The 24,064-nt window shown below is 40.4% G+C and overlaps 1 protein-coding gene across 1 annotated transcript in view; it reads right to left on the bottom strand.

The window, feature by feature from the left end:
- Positions 1–2,487: 2,487 nt before the first annotated feature.
- PLD1 (phospholipase D1) overlaps positions 2,488–24,064 on the bottom strand; it is a gene marked incomplete at its 5' end in the record, with an annotated part of 108,302 nt that continues 86,725 nt past the window's right edge. The window contains 4 exons of the mRNA XM_081085918.1: positions 2,488–4,879; positions 6,465–6,582; positions 15,559–15,712; positions 23,087–23,221. Coding sequence (XP_080942044.1) covers positions 4,655–4,879; positions 6,465–6,582; positions 15,559–15,712; positions 23,087–23,221 — 632 coding nt within the window. The 3' untranslated portion in view covers positions 2,488–4,654. The remainder of the gene's footprint in view (positions 4,880–6,464; positions 6,583–15,558; positions 15,713–23,086; positions 23,222–24,064) is intronic.

Genomic DNA, 24,064 nt, shown 5'->3' on the forward strand with positions numbered 1-24,064 from the left:
CCTACCCAGCCTCCTTTACAAAAACTTTATTATAAACATCATCATCCATGCTTGCACTGAGTGTGCAGCTGGGAGAAGCCTTCTTTAGCTGGCAACATCTCTTCCAGAACCAGCAAACGTGATTTTCATTCCTGAAAGAACTTCATCCTGTTCTTAGAATAAATCTATTGTGGAATGTTGGGCTTTGGGACAGGGAGACTTGAAAACCGTGTTTATGGAAGAGATTAAAACTCACCCACATCTGTTTTGTTGAGTACCCTGTCTAGACAGTCTTTGCTCTCTCTTACCATCTTTAAGAAAAGCTTACTGATCCTTCCTCTAGGGAGAGGATTTGAGGATCATTGGATCTCAAAGGCACGTAAATGAAGGGCACGCTGTGTTTAAACTTTACAAAAACAGGAAGCCACGCCTTAGTCTGCCAAACCCTACCGTCACGGTGAGGCTAGGAGCCCAAGTTCTGTCCAGAATATCTGAACGTTCTGATTGGATGCTTATCACCGAGTATTTGTTTTTGTGTCAGAGAGACGTGATCCAACCGCACTACTCTGGCATGAAATTTTAGAACAGTTAAGGAGAGTATCAGTACCTTTGGCCCAGATTATTTAATGTGAAGAATCCAAGTGGAATATACATTAGGAGGGAGTGATGTTATATTTCCTAGTGTCAAACTGAACTAGGATGAAATTCACTTCAGTGTACCTATTTAGAATAAAGCAAACAATTGCAGCTGCTTGGGAACTGGAAAGAGTGACTAAGCCTGCATTTCAGTTGGATTTCCATCCAGTCTCTGCCTTTAGAAGTTAAAATTATCAGTGCGACAAATTTTCATTTATCTTGTGTTTGATTACTTTTCATTTTTAAATTACAAATTAAAAATGGTATAAGAGAAAATTAAAATAACCTAAAAGAAATTTAAGCCATAAAAATTTTGGTCCCTTTAATGAATCCTTCACTCTCAAGTCAAAGCCAGAAATATCTCACATGTGAACTAAATACCATTAGGAATCATATTATGGTACTGGCCCCTCCCCCTCAATAATGCAAATCCATTGATTCTTCACCTTCAGTTTTTTTGATAGAGGCTGACAAATGCCTTTTCCAGTGAATTGCCAGATTCAAGAATTTCTCAAGGCCTATGCCTGGTGAGACCTATTTTAAACTTCTAAACTGCCAGTAAGAATTGGTCTCAGAGGATCTTCCAAGGAAGTAAAAATGCATTCCAAAGCATACTTAAAATCCTTTAGCATTTGCTCACTTTATCCAAGAGGGAAGAGAAGTCACAGAGGGTCCTCTGCATCCTTGCTACACAGGGGACAGGCATGTGAGTATGCTCAAATGCCAATGATACTCAGCCACTCACCCTGCAGTGGGATGCTGAAAAGAATGATTACCTCGTTAAAAAAATGACATTTTGTCAGTCACTTAAAAGCTAACCTAAAGATTTACTGTAGAGGCCTAATTTTGTTTTTTCCAAAAAGACCTTTTCTAGTCCTCTAAAACTGTTTACATACTGAAGAGGTGCTCTGGTTATGGACAGAGGTTGAAGGAATGAGGAGTGAGGAGATGCAGAAAGAAGCCCAGTTCTTCATGATGTACAAAACCTGTTCGGCTTGTAGTCTTCCATCTACAAAGATTTGTGGACCTGCTGTTTTCATCCAGAAGACTGTTCCTTGACAATGCATTACAATTTCTCAAGTTATTACATAAGAAATTAACTGCTAATTTTTAGCAATCTGTAGGCAAATTTTCTTCCAAAGGTGGTAATAAAACGATTGTTTTGTTTTACAATAAGCCACTGAATTACCTAAGGACCATCTCTGTAGCCCTTTCAATGATGCATTACAGCGGAGAATTCAGAACATCCCACTGCCAGGCGAGTCACTAAGTGGACACTGGATACAGAGCAATGCCTATACCAGACCTGCTATGTCCTCCAACCACTGAGCTCGGCCAATCTGAATAGCTTTAATAGCTTTTTTTTACCCCTTCATTTCTTATAATCATAGAATTTTCCTTCTTGGAAACAAAAATTATTCCAGAGATTATCAGAGTGACAGGTACAACATTATAGGTATTCCAAAAGATTACAGTCAGTTGGAAACGTTGAACTGATTCATAATAGTTTTTCAAGGCTTTGGATCATTTGCATTTTTAAGTTTGTATCAGACATTGCAATTGTTAAAGACAGATTAGGTAGTAATGGTGTCAGAGGATGAAGGGTAATTAGGCCACACAGTACATCTCATGTCCACATTCTATGCAATTTTTGCAGAATGCTGAACTATGTAAACTGCTATTATAAAACAGGCAATTATTGCACCAAATTTTCCATAAAACCCATCCGAGTAAATCTTGTAGCCTCTCATCTTTGCAGATGAGCATCTTGCCTTTGAGAAGATGCAGTAGGAAAGAAAAAAAAAAACTTGCCACGGAAACCAGCAGGAAGATTTCTTGTCTGAGTTAATGTAAGTTTTTCAATTCATTAGTACTCTCCTCCACCTCATTTATTCACTCAACAAGCATTTATTGAGCACCTTGTATGTACCAGGCACTGTTCTAGGCTCTGGGGTACATTGAACAAAACACAGGAAAGTCCCTGCCACAGGGGGCTTACATTCTAGTAGGGGAGACAGACAAAACACCTAAATACATAATATCACAGGGTTTCAAAATTGCTTTGAAAGATCCTTTCTGAAATCTGTACTGACATCTATGATAAAGTGAGAGGAGAGGCCAATAATGAACTATAGACATTACATGAGTTCCAGGTTCACGATCTCTAAGGTCAACCACTCTGTAAAATGAGGGGAGGTAGAATTAAGCAATTTTTTAAAGGAAAGGGGTCCTTAGGCTCTTTTTTTCATGGTTTTAAAGGAGACTCTTGCACAAAGTCAAGAGCCAGTTTGATGACTGTTCTACAATTTTTAAAAACGTTTAAAAATGAAATATAAGGAATCCTTAGGTATTCCACATACACTCAACACTTGAAATGCCAATCTAAACTTCATAAATAACAAATGTCTTATTTACAACTGCTAAAGAATGAAGTTCTGTTACGATTAGCTATCTAAGAAAAAAGTTATTTATTCATAAAGCCTACTCATTTCCATTGTTGATTACACAATCCCAGTCCCACTTCATTTGTAAAAAGTTTTCTAGCTGTGAAAACCTCTCCTAAGATCACTGACCTTGTGCCCCTAATTAACCTTTCCCACTGGACTATGAGCTCAACGAAAACAGGGGTTGGGTCCTGGCTTCTTTGAAGAACCCAAATGAGATTCTGTCCAGGTAATCCACAGACATGAAAGCATTGCACCTACCCCATGTTTTATGGACACAGGCCTTTTGGGAGCCAACATTAGCTCTTTGGCTATAAAAATAGCTCTGCTTAGTAAAATTAGAGCTATGGTGTAGCAAAAGGCACTCTAATGTCCAAAAAGGAAAAAAAAAAAAAGGTTTCTAGAACAATTCACAGACTAGAACAGTATGAATTAATGAATATCCTAACCTCTTTGGAAGCCCTGGGTGGAATGTTAATGTATATTTAATAATGCAAGTGAAATAGCACATCTTTTGCAATCAATTTTTCTTTAAGAAGATAACACTGCTGGAGGGCTGAGTGTCAAATAAGGCTGGGCTCCTACTTATTAACTTGGTACGAGTTATAAAACCTCTGATTCTCTTGAAAGACAAATTGCATTCACTGGTTTGATTTTGAAATAGAAAAGCCTCACATTTCAATCAATCCAGCAGCTCAGGATGACAGGAAATTTTGCAGGACTCTAAGGAATCTTATTTTCTTATCTGGATCAGATCCCCACTGACACCTGGAGGTTTCTGAAGGCTGCATGCTCTGTCTTTGAGTTTTATCGGTTGCTGTGTAATCAAATATCCTACACATGTTTTCAAATTTGATCAGGCAGGCCTCATCAGGAGGACACATCTTGTCAGTGCCTTTAGAGGCAAAGTGAAATCTCTGTCTCAATAACTGAATTTAATTCCTTCCTGTTGCTCTGTGGTGTCAGGATATGTATTATAGAGTGTCAATGTTATCAGAACTGCCTAACATGGGCTGCTGTGTAGAGTCTTTACTATCCTGTCAGTCACTGAACAGGAATAATGACCGCATCTTTGCTTGGGGAACACTACCACTTCAGGACCAGATGGGCAAGGGCATTGCACGTAACCTTGAAGAACCTTGAAGCAGCAGCATGATACCTTTTAACAATAAACAAGATCTCAACCAGCACTGTATGGACTATGAGGGCAGGTCCAGCAGACATTAGCTGCATAAATGAAAGTCAGAGAAGAATAAGGAAGTTCAGACGACTTTTGGCAACCTAGATCACAGTTACAGGTAAATTCTTGTTGGTAAGGGAAATGCACTTTGGTGTACATCATGGAATTTGCGTGTGTGTTCAAGTTGTTGAGTATATGCTACCAATAAGAATGCAGTCCCTTTCTCGCGAGGATAGGCAGGAGGAATGTAAAGCCCTGATGACGTTCAGTGTCCTTACATCAGCCCTTCCCAACCAACCCAAAGGGTCCATGGGTTGGACACAAGAGTGCATCAGGCTGTTCTTGGCTGTTTGGCTTCAGAAAGTCACTGTGCGCAGTGTGCTCTTTGGGGTGGAAGTCTCTGAGCTGATAACTCTTAAGTCCAAACCTCCATGGGCACCATGGCTTCTTTGGTTCCAACAGAAGGCAGTAGGCATTCTCCAGACAAGAAATTAAAGGGGAATTGCACCAAGAACCCACGGATCTTTTTCAGTTCCTCCTCAGCTCTAATGGGATCTTCCTTCGCCAATATGGGCTTGGTTATAAAGTCTCTCAGCTGAATTAAAGTGTGCACTTCATCATTGGGAAGGCACCGGAACACCTGATTAAAACACAAAGAGGAAACTGAGTGATAAGTTTAAAAGAAAGCGTATCCCATTTTTGGAAAATTCTAATTCAAGAGACAACTCTTGGCTTTATAAAACACTATTAGTTTTATGTTACAGCATAGAGCTGACTGAAAAGTTGCTTTTCTTATTTACTACAAAGAAACAGACAAATTTGCCTGCTTCCAAAAAATAAAATCATAAGTAGACTCATATCTGATCTACACAAATTATTAACCGCGGGATAATGTCAAGCTTATAGTAAGGAATTTCACTGATGTTATGTTTTAGATAATAATCAACCCTTAGTTTCAGTAGAGGTTCCAGATTAAGAGAAAAATTGTATAATTTATTTTCTCTGACTTTTTATTTTGAAAAATGTTCCTATCAGTACCTTTACTTAGAATTATCTACTATATACTTATTTTGCTCATTGAGAATATGTTTCAGATATCATAACACTTCAGTATGCATTTCTTAAGAATAAGGACATGGGTCCATATAATTACAATACCATTCTCACACCTCAGAAAATCAATTGCATATTATTTAAGATGTGGTCCATATTCAGATTTATCCTAATATCCTCCAAATGTTTTTTATAGCTGTTATTATCCCAATCCAGGATCCAAACGAGACTGTCCACTGTATTTTAAAAACTACATTTTAAAAGACTGCATGCACATGACCTATTTGATCATGGCCTTGGATCTCAGTATGAAATAAGGCTGTGTAGATAGTGGTCATGTTTCATTAGACATGATGAAATTTCCGTGCTGGAGGGAGGGGGTTCTGCAAGTCATGAAGAAGAACACATTCTTACCCAACCTGATAGATGGTCAATGGATCTCAGCTTGAATATTTGCTATGATGCAAAGCTAGCTACTTCGTGAGGTAACCTGTTCCACGGTTAGACAACCCTAAACTCTTGTACATAATCAATGGATAGAACTTACCAGGAAATGCATTTGGCCCCCCTAACAAATGGGGCTGGTTTTAAAACACCTTTCCAAAATTAGAGCTGTCCAACAAAGAAAGTGTCTTATTATTAATAAGCTTCATTTTAAGAATGGATGCCATGTACTATGTGATAGATACATTTAATAGGCTAATTTTATCCTCATAACTACCCTAGTGAATATTCTTCCTAATTTATAGAAGAATGGAAGGCTCAGAATGTCAAGTCACTATTCACAAAGTTATATTACCAGCAACTGGGTGAGCTGGGTTGAACCCAGTTCTGACTCATTTTTCGATCCTATCTGCCTCTTTTTTCTTTGTCACCAGACATGTACAAAGGCTGGGTAAGCACCTAAGAATGCTCATGATGGATTCCTGAAGCAGAGGAGAGATCAGAATGCCACTAAAGTCTCTTCTAAACCATAATCTGTGGTGCTTTTTGACTCTTTGTTTTCTAATATCTACAGAGAGGTATTTTATTACAACTTGGAGGTAAATTGTTTTTTTACACTCATTAAGAATGCTCCATACCAATAATATGCAGAAATAATGATGTGCTTTTGTAATGAAATTCAATGAAGAAAAAAAGGCAGGGGGCGGGGGAGAGTATGTAAGACTTACCTTGTCATAAATTGTAGCATTTCGAGCTGCCGTTGAAACCCACACCTCCTTGAAGAATTTGTCACTCACTGGATCCTGAATGTCCTCACTTGAGTCAGAAAGATAGCCAAGGACAACCCTGAAATACAAGTGTCCTCCAAATTGAGTAACCAAGATAGAGCAGTCTGCTGCAGGCATTGTTTCTAGTGGTAACTTCATTAAAACTTTGTATGTGTCTGTGTTGTGTTTATATATAAAAAACCCAAGTTTCAAAACAAAACAGAAACCCCTAGGTTACTATGATGCTTGAAAGTTTTAACTGTTAAACACATAGAGAGGCCTTAATTTTGATCTAAGAGAGTCCTTGTAATTTGGTCTAAATGGGTGAGAACCATGGAAAATAGGATTAGCATTCACAACAAGTGCCAGCAAATAAAACACGTAACCTTGAAGAAACTTGAAGCAGCAGCATCATATCTTCTAACAATAAAAAAGATGTGTTAAGCCCTTTCCAAGAGCTATCTCAGTAAACCCTCAACAACATTATGAAAAATCAACTATTATCTTCATTTTATAGATAAGGGAACTAAAGCACAGAGAGGTTAAATAATTTCTTTAAGGCCACACAGCTGGTAAGCTGTAGACCTGGGCCTCTGACCAGGACCATCTCAAACCTGTGCTCTTAACCATGACTTGACCTCTGTCCCTCCCTCTCTCTGTCTGTCCCTCACTCCCTCTGTCCCTCCCTCTTTTCCTTCCTATCTTCCTCCCTTCCTTCTTTCCTTCGTTTGGTCCAATAACTATGCTGAACTCTAGGGTACAGAAGGAAATACAAATGACATGGAGCCTCTCTGGGTAGATTTGAATTTAGTGGGTGAGATCAACAATTAGTAAATAATCATCCTCAAAGGAATTAACTAAAATTTTGATAAATACAGATATACTTTAAGAGTATGAAGTGGGAGTAATTAGGGAGGCTCTAAATTTTGCCTACCTGTTTACCTAACCCTATCTATCATCTTTTAGAATTCAGCACAAAGTCACCTCCATAAAACCTTTTATGCCCCCCTCCCCCTTCCAATCTCCTATTCTCCCCATCAAGCCTGGGAGGTTTGAACATTCTTCCTCTGTTCCCCACAATAATTCATATATGCTTTGTTTTTATCAGAGCACCTGCAATACACACTATGCAACTTTTTATGTCTACCAGGCCCATTTCCCACTTCTAACATATACATTCTCTGAGAGAACATGACTTGGCTACTCTCATATCCCCAGAGTGCCTGGCATAAAGGAAACCACACACTAGATGTTATCTGAATGATCATATATAAACAGGTTACTCAAAATTAGAAGCTCTCAAGCAAAGCAAGATAAGTTTTAGAGGTCATATTTGAAAATGATAAAAACCCTGTACTGAGATAAGGCCTTAGGGTTGAAAAGGACTTCCATCTTAATCCTGTGAGGTAGATGGGGACCTAAAGTTTAGACACATACCAGTAACAGAGCTAAAATTCAAACTGAGTCCAAAGTCCTTTGCTCACATACCTGGTATGTTCCAAGAATATCAGAAAGACTTGTGTTGGAAATAGAAATGGGGAAATAGGCCTTAGAAGGACTTTGGCATTCACATTGAATGAAACTGAGGCATACAGCAGACACTGGGGCAGAGGAGGTATAGGATCCGACTTGATATTGAAATATGGCTGCTGTATTGAGAACAGACTGCAGGGCAGGGTTGGAACGGGGAGATCAGTCAGGAGTTCCTGCAGTAACCTAGGTGAGAGATGGTGGCGGCTTGGGTGGTGGAGAGAAAGGTAGAGCCAATGGGTTTTACTGATAATGTAGGTATAGGGTGTGAGAAAAAGTGAGGCACCAAGAATGACTAGCAGGGTTTTGGCTTGAGCAACTAGGAGAACGCAGTTGCCATTAGCTGAGACTCGGAATTCTGTGGATAGAGCCAGTTTGTAGGGGAAGATTAGGAATTCCATTTTTAATCTATTGAAATGTCTATTAAATAGTCAAGTGGCAACATTAGGCAGGCAATTGAAAAAATGAATCTGGAGTTTGGGAGGGAAGGCTTGGTTGGAGATATACATCTTAGAATGGTCCATATATGTAGATGCATAAAGCCATGTGAGTTTAACTGGGTTTACCCAAAGGAGTGATTATAGACAGAGAAGGGGACCTGGAGCACCTCAGCAGTGGGGGAGAGGAGGAGGGGCCGTGGAGACTGGAGAAAAGCCAGAGGACCTCGTGTCCCAGAACCATATGACATATGGCGTCAAGCAGAACTGTGTCAATTTCAAATGGGAAGTGACCATTGATTGGATTTAACAGTGTGGAGGTCATTATGTTGTTCTGTCCCAATTATCTCCAACATTATCAACTCCTGAAAAGGCTCAGTCAGCCTTACAGTGATAAAAAAGCATCCCGTTTTAGTTTTAGTCTGCATTTTTTTTTTTTTTTGCTATATTAATATTCTTTAAAGTAAGTGGATCTGGCACCATGGGCTCACTGGTAATCTTGGAGTTTTGTAACCTCAAATTCTATTTCCACTTCAAATAATGTCTCCTTCAGCCAATATAGGAATCACTTTTACCCAGGTCTTCAGGGATGATGTCTGCACACGGATGCTGCTGCTCATTAAGACCCAAAGCTAAATTTGACTGCACCTAATTTGAGGGACCATACAAGTTATAGCAATAAGTCAGTTATAATAATTCCTTTGATTTGGGTCAGGTCTAACCAGCTGAAAACTGAGCAAAAAGAATATTTCTGGTTTTTTGCTTTTAAATTAGAACAAGAAGTAGGCAACATGTCTGCCATGTTATCGGTGAAGAGCTTGTATGTAGAAAAAGTATTTAAATAAGTCTATAACAGACAATACCTAGTAATAAATTATTTTCCCTGTCAGTTTTTTAATAATAAGAAACTTATATTGAAATGCACAGTGAAAATAATATGAAGTACTCTGGGTATGGTTCTGAGGACTAAGGTTCCAGAGAAAATGAGTTTGCTTTTATGTCGATGTGTATAATGGCAATTATTTATTTAAAGTTGAATTGTTTACACATCAGTGGGACAACAGAAAAACTGCAGAAAATTGTTTCTGTTCTTCCCATTCCTCACGTCTGTTGCTTTAAATGATTCTGACTCTACTTGTGAAGATAATGGTTTCCGCCAAGTGACGGTTATGTCTGTGAAGTTTGGATAATTTTCTAGGACTTAATGAACTGTTGGACATATAGTTGCAGCGCCCTGATGATTGATTCTTCTTAGAACTGACTTCACATTAAAATATGTCTCTCTATTTTTTCCAGATGGAAAATGGATTGACGTTGCATTTTTTTAAAGAGGAAAAAAATGGCCACAATAGTTATCCTTGAGAATATTTCCTAATAAAAGGAGCTAAAATGGACACAAGGCATTTGTGTGCTTTTAAATATATTATCTGTGTTTGCCATGGTGGCAAAATGAAAATGATTGTTGAGGAACAACTGCCTCTTTAAGACAGTTTGAAAATAGTCAGGAAAAATAAAAGCACCTAGGAATAAATTTAACATGAAATGTATAAGAGCAGCATACAAAAAACTCTAATGCTTACTTAAGAACACGCCCTGCCCCCCAATAATAAAAACCCTTAAGCTTTATTTAAGAGAAAAAAAAATTGTTGAATAAATTGAAGTTTATATCTTATTCTTAAATAGGATGACTTGATATTATAAAGATGCCAATTTTTTTTATATCTATAATAATAAAAGGGTAATATGCTAATAAGACCTGATGTCATTCCGGACATCATTCCGGATGAAGCTGGGGCCGGAGCGAAGCCCGCGTCCCTGGTGCCAGAGGGAAGCCAGTGCCTGCAGCTGAGGGACGGAAGGCCTACTCTTGCACACATTTTGTGCAATCAGTCCTCTAGTTAATCTATAAATCCACTGTAATCCCAATAAAAATTAATAAGAGAGCTTGAATAAATAACTCAAAAGTTCATGTGTAAGGATGAATATTTAAGAGTAGCCAAGGTTATTCTGGAAAAGAATATTAATTTGGGGAAGTGGTATGGCAAGAAGTAGTATTACAATGCGCAGCTACAATAATTAAAAGGCTATCAAATTGCAAGTAAACTGACTTTCAGTAGAACATCATGGAGAGCCTAGCGATGCCAGGATACGTGGCCACTCAGTGTATCAGCAGGTTAGAGAGGCCAAAGGCACCCACAGCACATCATGCAGTTCTGGGTCAGCTGGTTGGTTAGGGGGAAATGTGAGAGTTCCTACCTCATTTCTTATACCAAAGTAAATTTCAGATGTTAAATGTGAAAAGTAATAAGGACTAGTAAAATATAAGTAAATATTTAATCTTGGGCTGGTAAAGCTATTCTAAACCTATAAGAAAAGTGGGGGGGGGGGGCATTGGGGAGAACCTTGATAGCTTTGATTAAGAAGAATTGAAATTTCCCATAAATCCTTTAAATAAGAGGCAATTGAAAATCAGATGTGCAACAAATGTGGCATAGAAATTTATAATTACTTACAAATCATTAAAATTAAATTAAAACATTTTAACTGGGCAAAGATCACAACGAGGTGAGACAATCTACAAAAGAACAATTACATGTGAATACATTTTTGAAAACCTTAAAAATTCAAATTAAAATAACAAAATTCCATCTGAAATCCACCAAATTGACGAAGACTAAATAAACTAACAGAACTCAGAGAAGATAGGGGGAATAAGCCCTCCAAATATTGCTAGTGAGACAATAGGAAGTTGGAAGCAAAGAACACTGCACACTTCCTTTGACCAGAAATCCCATAGTTAGGATTTAGTTAAGGAAACAATTAAGAAAGTAAACTAGACGTTACCTAGAAACATACCCATTTTTTTTTTAATATCAGCAGAAAATCTGCCTAACAATGAGGAGGTACTACTTAAAGGAATTATGGCATACTTAGTATAATGCAGCCATTAGATGCTATAGAATACTTAATGACATGAAAGTGTGTGTAACATTACTTAAATAAGAAATAATTTTGTAGAACTGCAAGATCTTAATCATGTTTTCTTAACCAAGATCTTAATCATGTTTTCTTTAAAAAAGGACATAAAGTATAACAAAATATATATATAGAAAAAAAGTGGAATGATATACGTCAAATGTTAAAATTGTTAGCACTGGTGGTGGGATTACAAATAAATTTGACTTTTTAAATTGCTTTTCTGTGTTTGCCAAATTTTGTACAATGACAATATGTTGCAATCAGCACCACCTACTACTATAATTATTATACATTTAGAATGTTATAAAGAAGCCCGCCACTTTAAAGAAAAGACTTCAGCTCATGGAACTGAAAAGATATGACATTTCTGGTTGACACAAGAAATATTTTTTCCCTGTCTATGCTGCAGTAGGCATCAATGAGTTGATTAGCAGGATACTAATTTTAAACTCTTCCCCTGCTAAACAGAACACATTAGGAACTAACTGAAATATCAATGGTTTGAAAAAAAATCTTACTGGCGAGACACAGGTGATTCTCACAGCCAGCTGACCTGGAGGTCAAACCACCCCCGGTATTACCCACAACAATCAAGGCTTAACTACAACAAGACTGCGCACAAAGACCACTAGGGGGTGCACCAAGAAAGCATAAAAAATGCGGAGACAAAGAAACAGGACAGAAATGACAGAAATAGAGGATATAGAGCTCAAAACCACAATTTTAAGGTCTCTCAAGAACTGTCTAGAAGCCGCCGATAAAGTTATTGAGATCCTCAAGAAATCTAATGAGAGAGAGAAACCAAGATGGCGGCATAGGTTAACGCCGGAGATTGCTGCCTCGAACAACCACTTCAAAAAACAACTAAACGACGGAACGGACATCATCCAGAACCACAGGAAGTCTGGCTGAGTAGAAATTCTACAACTAGGAGGAAAGAGAATATCATACCCAGACTCAGAGGAGGCGCAGTGCTGAAGTAAAATACTCAGGTGTGGAGTGCGCGCGGAGCGGGCTGGCGGCGGAGGGCGCGGTTGTTGTTTTCAATTGGGAGGGAGTTTCAGACTCTGAGCTCCAGATCCGGGCGAGTCTCTAGGGACCCAGACTCAAACGGGAGAAGCGGGACTGTCTGGCTTCAGTCGGAACTCGAAGGCAGCTTTCTCTCCTAGGTTTGCAGCGGTTGCTGGGACTCTGTGAGGCAGAGCCCCTAGGGACGGAACTGAGAGCAGCCATAACTGCCTGCTCTGGCCCGCCCTGTAGATCCCCAGGGACCCGCCCCACCGAAGCCCTGCGCAGAGCCATTTCCCAGATAGCCTCAGGCAAACGCTAGATTAGCACCGCCCTAGAGATCCAGCACAGAAGCTCTCCCACTGCAGACACAGCTGACTCTCATAGCCAGTTAGCCTGGAGGTCAAATCACCCCCCGTATTGCCGACAACAATCAAGGCTTAACTACAACAAGACTGCACACAAAGACCACTAGGGGGTGCACCAAGAAAGCATAAAAAATGCGGAGACAAAGAAACAGGACAAAACTGTCAATGGAGGATATTGAGTTCAGAACCACACTTTTAAGGCCTCTTAAGAACTGTCTAGAAGCCACCGATAAATGTAGTGAGATCCTCAAGAAATCTAATGAGACCCTCGATGTTATGATAAAGAACCAACTAGACATTAAGCATACACGGACTGAAATAACGAATATTATACAGACTCCCAACAGCAGACCAGAGGAGCGCAAGAATCAAGGCAAAGATTTGAAATGCGAAGAAGCAAAAAACATCCAACCAGAAAAGCAAAATGAAAAAAGAATCCGAAAATACGAAGATAGTGTAAGGAGCCTCTGGGACAGCTTCAAGCGTACCAACATCAGAATTATAGGGGTGCCAGAAGATGAGAGAGAGCAAGATATTGAAAACCTATTTGAAGAAATAATGACAGAAAACTTCCCCCACCTGGTGAAAGAAATAGACTTACAGGTCCAGGAAGCGCAGAGAACCCCAAACAAAAGGAACCCAAAGAGGACCACACCAAGACACATCATAATTAAAATGCCAAGAGCAAAAGACAAAGAGAGAATCTTAAAAGCAGCAAGAGAAAGAAACTCAGTTACCTACAAGGGAGTACCCATACGACTGTCAGCTGATTTCTCAAGAGAAACAATGCAGGCCAGAAGGGAGTGGCAAGAAATATTCAAAGTGATGAATGCCAAGAACCTACAACCAAGATTACTTTATCCAGCAAAGCTATCATTCAGAACTGAAGGGCAGATAAAGAGCTTCACAGATAAGGAAAAGCTAAAGGAGTTCATCGCCACCAAACCAGTATTATATGAAATGCTGAAAGGTATCCTTTAAGAAGAGGAAGAAGAAGAAAAAGGTGAAGATACAAATTATGAACAACAAATACACATCTATTAACAAGTGAATCTAAAAATCAAGTGAATAAATAATCTGATGAACATAATGAACTGGTGATCATAATAGAATCAGGGACATAGAAAGGGAATGGACTGACTATTCTTGGGGGGAAAGGGGTGTGGGAGATGCAGGAAGAGACTGGACAAAAATCGTACACCTATGGCTGAGGACAGTGGGTGGGGAGTGAGGGCAGAGGGTGGGGTGGGAACTGGGAGGAGGGGAGTTATGGGGGTAAAAAAAGAGGAACATATGTAATAATCTGAACAATAAAGATTTAATAAAAAAATACTTTAGTTCTCTAAAAAAAAAAAATCTTACTGGCAAAACAATTAGTAACAAAGGCAATAAAAATTGCGAGAAGGTATTGACAGTCCAATTTTGAGGGATGAGTTTGCTGAGCTCCTGGGGCAGTGAGAACAGAGTGAACCATCTCTGAAACCGAAGCTTTTAATAGTTTTCAAAAGCAGAGTTAGGAAGGAGGGAAATGGCCACCCAAATTTGCAGGAAGGGAGGGGTTCATTTTGGGCCCATCGGTTTCCAAATGCGACCACTAACACCAGTAGGTTGAGACAGTGCTGTTGCGTGTGTCTGTGCCGTGCCGTTCCCCAAATAGCTGAAAGCACTGCCCTTATACAGGGACACCTGCTCCTCTCACTGTGAAATCCAATCCTGGCAAATTCAGTTCTAGAATCACGGTTGTGAACTTACTGAAAAGCCTAGAGGTGAGAGAGTGGTCGGGTTGTCCACAGACAGTGGGAGCTCAGTGTGTCTCAGTGAGCAAGGGATGACTGAGGGGAGATAAGAAGCCATCTCTGAGTCAGGTTCCAGAAGGATCACTGACCCCTGAGCCTAGACGACTAGGCCTGGGATGGGGCCAGTTTGAGCCTAACTCTAGAAAGTTCTCAGTAATTAAATGAAGGACTCTGCCCAGTCAGTGTAGCTCAGTGATTGAGAGTTGACCTATGAACCAGAAGATCAGGGTTTGATTCCCAGTCAGGGCACATGCCCAGGGTTGCTGGCTTGATCCCCAGTGTGGGGTGTGCAGGAGGCAGCTGATCAATGATTCTCTCTTACCATTGATGTTTCTATCTCTCTTTCTCCCTCTCCTGTCTGAAATCAATAAAAATATATATTAAAAATAATAATAAATGAAGTATTCATTTTGGGCCACATAGCCCTTGCTTCCTAACCCTGTGTTCCCTCTGATTGATTACAGATTTGTTTAAAACTCACACCTTCTCGCAGAAGGTCAGCAATCTCCCATGTCTGGAGCCATCTTCAATGAGAACCAAAGTTTCCACATGTAAAATAATACCAGTAGTCTCTGGCATTCACTGAAATAATTTTTATTATATCCTTATATTACCGGAACCATTTCCATTTCTAGAAATAAACGTGCTATAAAAAACTTAAGTAGATACTGGATAGTCTGACCTGGCCTAGTCCTAAACCCATTAATAGATTTAAAATGCTAGTTTCTCCATGACACATACCCATAATACAAACCATTAAAACAGAAAATGTCTGAGCCACAAATACTGTCATTTCACAGAGTCCTGGTAGTTCACGTCCTGTATCTGGGAGACACGATTAGAGGAAGAAGAACCTGCAGAGGCGGCTGAGGCTGGGCCGGGCTCCAGTTCTACTGCAGCACAAGTGCTCAAGACAGAACCTGGCTTGGAGGCTCACCTAAAGCACTGTAGCCGAAGTCCGTGGGCAAACCGGCCTGCCTGGTACTCTTCTCCATCCATCACTGAAGGGACCGTCTCGGTGTCCTCTACAATGACTGCCATTTCACTGTCTCGCTTTCCCAGCATGCTTCGGTCATTGATGTTGGCAGAGCCTGTAGGACAAACAGTGACACCTAACAATCTTCTCTTCGAGGCAGACACTGTCAGCTGCCCTCCCACTCGATTCTACCTTGCTAACAAAACCCTAATTGTGTTCAGGTTAGCAAGAGCTGCTGTGCTTTAGGGATGCGGGCCCTTCCCTAATCCAGGGGTGCATCTGGATCAGTCTAAGCCAGCTGTTATAATTTCATTATTTTGGCCAGTGTTGGACTTAGATTGGGCCCTTGAGATGATTCTAGGCCAGCGGTTCTCAACCTGTGGGTCGCGACCCCTTTGGGGTGGAACGACCCTTTCACAGGGGTCGCCTAAGACCATCGGAAAACACATATATAATTACATATTGTTTTTGTGATTAATCACTATGCTTTAATTATGTTCAATTTGTAACAATGAAATTGGGGGTCACCACAACATGAGGAACTGTATTAAAGGGTTGCGGCATTAAGAAGGTTGAGAACCAGTGTTCTAGGCTGTGTGACATGAGGAAAAGTCTGCTAGGGGCTTCTACAAAGATTTTTTTTCCCCTTTTCATAAACTGGGACAAGAACAGAATGCTGCTGCTTCCAGCCTTTACCTATTTTCACTGAGCAGGCGGATGAGGATGTGATTCGTAGGCTGCTGCAGCCGTTTTGTAACCATGAGGAGACAGACAAGCTGGAGATGGCAGGGCAGAAAGAAGCAAGACCCTGGGTCTCTAAGTCACTGAATTAGCCAGCACTTGAACGTTCTCACCTTCTGTTATGTAACAATACGTTTTCCTTATTGTTTCACATGCTTCTAGCTGGATTTTCTATTTTGTGTCTCAAAGGATTCTAACCGGTATAATCATTAAGCATACAAAGAATACAAGATATGCTTATCAGTTCAACTCAGTTGGTTTTGAGACTTACTCAGCCTCTGTAGACTTTAACTTATGTTCATAGAATCATGAGCGTCAAAACCCAAGGGTACCTTCACAAGCAAGAGTCCACTCTCAATACTGATTATTGTCAGTGGCTCTGGGCTTTCCATTCTCTGGCCTCGCTTGTGTGGCATGCCAACAGCTTCTGTATCAACTTTCTTCCAGCCTATTTTTAAATCCAAATGAGCTAAGAATGTTGACTCCCATGTGAAGGGCAATTATTTTAATAGTTCAACCCGTGCTTGCTGCATTCCTCAGCCTTGCGTTCAGAAACCCCATCACGTTTTCTGTGTTAATCACTGCAGATTCATTCTTTGAATCCTTGAGGTGTCCTAGAAACTACAGAAGGGCCTGACTGGTTCTTTCTTCTTCTCGCTCCTCTTGCCCTAATCACATACTCCACTGCCTCTGGGGGAGTGGGGCACTGGGGCACAGGCTCACCCCTGTGATGGGGACACTCAGGGTATAAGGTGACAGCAGCCTGGCCTGAGCCCACTGGGAGGGATGTGGTACATGAGAAAAATCGGGCCCATCTTGAAGAGACATCACTACCATTTGCACAAAGTTGTCATGTAGTTAATATGCAAATCTATGATAACTATGGATGTGAATGGAGCCCCACAGTGACCCTGGGTGACAGAGAAAGGATGGAGCACCTCACTAGACATTTGGGAGCACTACCAGAATGCTGTAAGGTGACAAGACAACCTTTGAAACACTTTGTTTTGTTAGCAACCAGTAGTCCTTTATACATACACTTTTTGATTACACTAGAAAATGTACAGCTATATCTTTGGATTGGACAGTTGGCACAGCCATAGTGTGGGCCAAGTCATTTAATCTTTCTCAGCTTTGCCTTTTATACATTGAGATCATAATGTCATTGTAAGAATTAAGTAAGGTCATGTGAAAGCACTTGTTAATCTATAAATGGCCCTACAAGTGTTAATTATTATTGGCATCATTACAAAATTCTTTTTAATGCTTTATAATGTCTCCTCTCTGGGTTAATCACCCCTCACCCTGGTGTGTGAACTGTAGCGTGAAGAGGAACTAAGTTCCCACAGTGCTGCTTTGGGATTTCACTACCCCTGGCCTCCAGCAGAGGCCACTCTCGGGCTGCAGGCTGCTGGATTGGGTGGTCATCACTGCTCTCCACTGGCAGGAACACTGGGGATGAGAAGCCTCCTACACACAGACACACACACACACACACACACACACACACACACTTTCACGCCAGTCCCCCAGTCTCCCTCCCACCAAGGTGGGCCCTATTCCCAAAGAGAGAAACACATTCCTGGCACTCTGAGCTGGAATTCTTAGCGAGAGGAGTGGTTTTTCTATTTCCAGGGCTGATTTGGAGTTACCCAGGGCACTGACTCTCAACCACACTGAGTAAGTGTTGGCTCCTATTTAATAGAAATGTGAAAAGGGGCTGAGAATATTTTAGATGAATGTAATGAATGAGATACTGAAAAAAGAGATGTTTGTTGATGTAAATGCTACCTCTATTCTTGTTAAACGGTTCCACATTCTGAAAAGCAAATTCAGAACAGCAGATATAACGTCATTCTACTTTATAACATGGGAAAGAAGAGAGGGCGAGGCTCTAGAAAGTTACGGGGTTGAACTGTTAGGTAGGGGGAGTGCCTTCTGGCTAAGAAAGGGAGGACAAAAAGGGGAATTCTGACCTTTTATTCCATAATGCCCTTAGAGTTTGCATTGTTTACAACAAATACGAGTTGTAGTCACGTAGTACTTTTTTGCAGTAACTACAATCTCTTATTTTCATTAGGATATTGGCTTGATATTTAAAATCACTTAATTTTTTAAAAAAATGGTATTTCTAAGTCTCATAATATTAGGGAACTTTTTAAAACATGTAAAATACAACACAATTCAAAGGAGTATATGAAAAAAATATCTTTGGAGTACTAAATCATCACTGAATTTAACACCCAGGCTGAAAAACAGAACCTTACCACATCCCAGAAGCCCTCAGGTGTCTCCCATGCATGCCCTTCCCTTTCTGAGAGGGCAACTTTCTAGAGAATTTGCTGCTCATGAAGTTCTGCATGCTTTTAGTTTATATAAAGGGAATCCTACGTAATCTTTTGAGATTTGCATCTTTTGTTCAATAGTATGTCTTTGGGATTTATCCGTGCATAATTGTAATCATGATTTTCCTTGAATGAACACACCAGGACTGATTCATTCTATGTTGATGAGCGTTCGGGCTGTGTCTGAGTTTTGCTGTGAAGCACAGTTATGCTCTAACACAGTGTGTGTATGTCTCCTGGTGCACACACATGAGTGTTTGCCTGGGCTCTGTCCTCAGGACTGGCGACCTGGTGCTCCACAGCCCTGCCAATACTTGGATTGCATGGCTTTCTAATTTTGGCTAATTGGTATTTTTAAAACCCGTTCTTTGTCTATTACATTAATGATGATGGACATCTTTTGTATATTTATGGGTGTCATATATGTCCTCTTTGGTGCTTTTCTACTACAGTTCCTTTGCCCATTTTACCTTGGATATTGTCTTTTCTGACTGACTTATATGAGTCTTTATTGGTTTGGATTATTAAGTGTGCTGCAAATATCTATTTTCTGTTTGTGGTTTATCTTTTTATTCTCTTTATGGGGTCTTTTAATGAATACAGTTTCTGAATTTTAATGTAGCTGGATTTATCCATCTTTTCCTTTGTGCCTTTTTCAATTTTGTTTCAGAAATTGTGAATCCTTCGGTGGTAGGCAGAATAATGGCCCTGAGGGATTTGTTTAATGTAAAAGCCTGTGGATTTGTTGTGTTTTATGGCAAAGGGGAATTAGGCTGCATATGGAACTAAGGTTGCTAATCAACTGACCCTAAAATAGGGAGACTACCTTGCATTAGCTGGGTGAGCCTAATTTAATCACTGGGGTCCTTAAAGCAAAGGGGGTTCAGAGGGAGATTACAGCAGAATGGGTTGAAAGTTTTGGGAACTTTCAGAGAGATGGAACATAGCTGCCTTCAGAGATGGAGAAAGGGGGTCACAAATGTGGGCCACCTCTGGAAGCTGGAAAAGAAAACGACTTCCCTCACAGCCTCCAGGAAGGAAGACGGCCCTGCCGACACCCTGATGGCAGCCCAGTGAGACCCATGTTGGGCTCCTAACCTATAGAACAATAAGTGTGTGCTGTTTGAAGCCACTAAGTATGTGGCCATGTGTTACTGCCACAAAAGACAAGGAATTCACCAACGGTACCCTATTTTAGCTTATTAAAGGACAACTGATTCTTCCATTGAACCCACATCAGCTCTTCTGTCCTTCCACCACTTGTGTTCCCTGTGTTCAGAAGCTCTTAGCTTGGATGTACATGAGCATCGCCTAGGCAGCGTTTAAAAATACTGGTGCCAAAAACAAAAACACCTTGATGTCTGGGCTCCACACCAGACCAAATAATCACAATTTCTGCAACTAGAAACCAGCCATTAGTATTTTGCATGCCATCCCATCCCTTCATCTATCCCCTTTTCTTTTTTTTTTTTGGAGGGGTGGGGAGAAGAGGTTGGTGAATCTAGTTTAAAGTAACTTGCAGACTTGAATAAACATCCCCCTAAATGATATGTTTTCTTAAAGCTCCCCAGGCAATTCTAATGCAGCCAGGGTTGAGACCCACCAGACTGGATCCAGTGTAATCTCCCTTTACTGGGGCAGCCCTTCAACTCCAGCCACTCACCTACCCACCCTGACCTTCCTGTTCGGGTTCTGCACTACCCACGTGGATGCTCTGGTGTCAGGTGGAAAGAATACCCGCCACCCCTCCAGCCCAGGAGGGCTGCAGGGCAGCGGCAACATCCGATTCCTGCTTTACGTCTCCCTTCTCTGCTCTGCAGTGGATCAGTGAACACTAAAACATCATTTCACTTCATCAGCCGGATAGAGTTAAATTATACGTAAGAACAGCCTTGTGTTTAGGAAAGCAAATAAATGTTAACTTGGTTCAGTGACAATATTGAGATGGATTAGAAAACTGGATTTGGACACAGGCTTCATAACCAGCAGGTCACCCAGGCCAACAGGTAATGAAAGCTACCGGTATACACACAAGAGACCTTCAATGGGAGAAAGCAAGTATTTCCTCATGAGGAAAAAGCGAGGGTGAACAATCACTCGTTTTTCTTAGGTCTATTATCCAATAATTCTGGCATACGTTTCCCATGTTAGAAAATTTAATCATGGATCACTTTAACTTCTTTTTAAGCTTTTAGATACTTGCTTAATCCTGTTCAATATTCTTCACATAACTTCTCAAACGCCTCTCCGAGAACTTCCCATGTTGTTCTCTGTGTTATGAACTTAAACAGGCCGATGTGTGTGAGAGCAGCAACAACAACAATGTTGCTTAGTCTTAGAGTCTCCACTGAGATAAAAGGAACAGAAGCACCTTTGGAATTTTCCAGGGGAATCTGTGGTGCCCTTGAGGAAGGAGAGTCAGAAACCCAGTCCCTGAAGACTAACATAAGACCCCTTCACACTCCTAAGGCCACATCTTCTGTTTCTACAGAGTGGACAGGAATTATGGGCAATATGGATCTGTTACTGTTGGCCTGAATAAACTGTAGCCTTTTGGGGGGTTCAGAGACCTTTCTAGAAAGTAAGTCAATTAAAAAAACTCAACCAACCTAGTGAACTGATGGCTCTGCTACTGAAAACTGCTCTGCATGGATCCTTTATGTAAAACAAAGCAGGCTGCAAGCCCACATGACCTTTGCAGGTAAAATATTTACAGCTGTCACTTTTTACTCCCAGAGTCCTGAAGTCTTTCTAAAGACATCCAGTGAACTTTATTTCACTTTGTTTGTTTTTCCATTTCAGCAAACATCAGTATTTCCCCTTCCTACTGCCACTGCCGAATTTAATATAAATATATTCTGAAATGGCTTCTGAAGAGCAAGGCCAGAGTAGCTGTGGGAAATAAGAGAAACCCTGTTATGGGGGAAACGGGGGAGGAAATAAATCCCTACAGTGCTCTGGTCCCTATAGAGCAAGGGATCAGCGACACAAAACATTTTTCCTAAATGTCCTGTATACGTATAAAAAGTGTGTGTGTGTGTGTGTGTGTGTGTGTGTGTGTGTGTGTGTACTGTGTGCACGCACATGTGAGACCACACTGTGGTCTATACATTTTTTAACTTCGGAAATATTTTTCTTTCTTTTCAAATCATGTTCCAGGTAAGACAGTCTCATTACTACTAGATAAGAGATTCCCCCCTGCTTTTTACAGTGGAGGATAAACATATTTATTGCCAAAACATTTCAAAACACTCCAAAACATTTAGTTTCTTAAAGAATAGGGAAGTATCTGACAATAGCTGAAAAACTACACTCCATTTAAAACAGATGAGCAGAATCCCCAACAGTGGGACACACTGTATCTCTAAGTAACACCTCCCACCCTGGCCAACTCACTTACCTGGGTGATTATTAATACTGTTCTCATCCTGCCCTTTCCGTGTATGTGTAACATATTTGAAGCAAAACAATTCAAGAATGGGAAAATAAAGCTTTCCATGTGTATGAAACAACAAAGTTGAACACCCATCCCTCTGGGCAGGTTGATCTAATCTGGGTAGAATATACAACCAGTAACTGTCCCCGAATCTGCTGGTGGGAAGAGGGCCTCTGGAGAATTCTGTTGTGTATCCTTGACAAGAAAAGACTGGGGTGCATCATATCATTACTTCCCAATTTCCCCTAACCACCTTACACCAGCAAAGCTGGTCCCCTCTGCACCCTGGTTAATGACACCCACAACAGACTCTAGGGGAAAAACAGAACACGCAGAGGCAACAATATTTTCATATCCTTCTGATTCTGACTCTTGCTCAACTTCAGAGCTGTGAAAACGGTTAGGTGGGTGTGGTGCAAACATATACAAATTACCGTCAGGTACTCATTTCCTCCCCATTTCTCCCCCGTCCATTCCCAAAATGTAGGTACTTGGATTCAATAAAAATAAGGGGACAGTAAAGAATGAAAGAGAGCAGGCCAATTATTGCACTGCTGGGCCAAACTGCTGCCCTTGGATACTGTAATTTGCACAATGGCCAGTTAATTGCTCTGCGCCTGTGTTTCTTCATGGATAAAAACAGGGATTAGAAAGGTTGTATGCAAAAAAGACTGCTCCAGAAATGTTTTAGATAGTATGTTCCTGTCTCTCGACTGCAAAGGAAGCTTGGGAGGAATAGAAAGAGAGGTTTTTGCATGATATAAGTCAACTAGCAGGAAACACAATTAAGGACTTGTATGCATGCATATTAGCATAACCAATGGACACAGACAGTGGGGCAGTGGGGGCTGCCTGACGTGGGAATGGCTGGGGGGGGGCAGTCAACTGGGGAAAAAGGAGGCATATGTAAAACTTTAGCTGATAAGAAAATTATAAAAAAAGAAACAAGTAGAGACCGTCTACTTACCAATAATAACAGTGTTGTCATCAGCAATGAGCAACTTGCTGTGGACGTAGATGAGCTCAGTGACTAGGTTTCCTTCAAGCTCTGCATGTGTTCTAAGACCACAGAATGATATATAATTTATCCACTGATTGCCAACTGTAGGTTTAAAAAGAAATTACTACAATTAATATAGCCAAGCTCAATAAAGGCACATTACATTTTATCAAAGCAAATATACTACTTAAATAGACTGTTAAGAATAGATGGTGTGTGTGAATGTGTGCGTGTAATTTCAGAACTCGCTCAGGATCTATTTTTGCTATCTGGAGAATTTTACACTGTTGACTTGGTGCTTTTAGATTAAAAATCATACTGAAGTGCTTTCTGTATCTTCCCTTTGCTGAGGCAATCCAAAAATATATTTAAGTATGAACATTTTATTTTAATGATTTGGTGAATAACTACTTAGTGTTGATCATTAAAACTGAGCCAGAGTGGATAACCCAAGACTCTGGTGTGACATTTGCATCTATCTTGGTAGACACCTGCTACTGTTTAAATCAGATGCAAGATGAGTGCCCAAACTACCTGTTGTATGCATAGTTTGTAACATATTCAGCACAAAGAAGAAGTTAAATTTTACAGACTTTGGGTAAATAAAAATGTTGGCAATTAAATAACACTCCTCCTTCTAAATTATTACAATTAGGACATGAAAGGAATCCTGGCTACATTGGGAGACTTTCCTTCAGAGCAAGCAGAGCCAGGTTTGTACTTTAATACATTGCCCTCTCATCATGTGAGGGCCATTCATGTGATATGAAATGCATTCCATACCAAGCTAACCCATAACCACTGTTCTGACCTGAGTGGCAGCCACAAGATTGTATGAACCCTCTCCCACAGAGCAGTTGTCTTAGATGAGCAAAGTCTGATGCTATAATAAATAAAGCGGAACCAAGCCATCACAAATTCTAATAGAAAGAGAATGTAAATCTT

This window comes from Myotis nattereri, assembly GCF_964212035.1.
Source record: "Myotis nattereri genome assembly, chromosome: 3".
Taxonomy (NCBI): domain Eukaryota; kingdom Metazoa; phylum Chordata; class Mammalia; order Chiroptera; family Vespertilionidae; genus Myotis; species Myotis nattereri.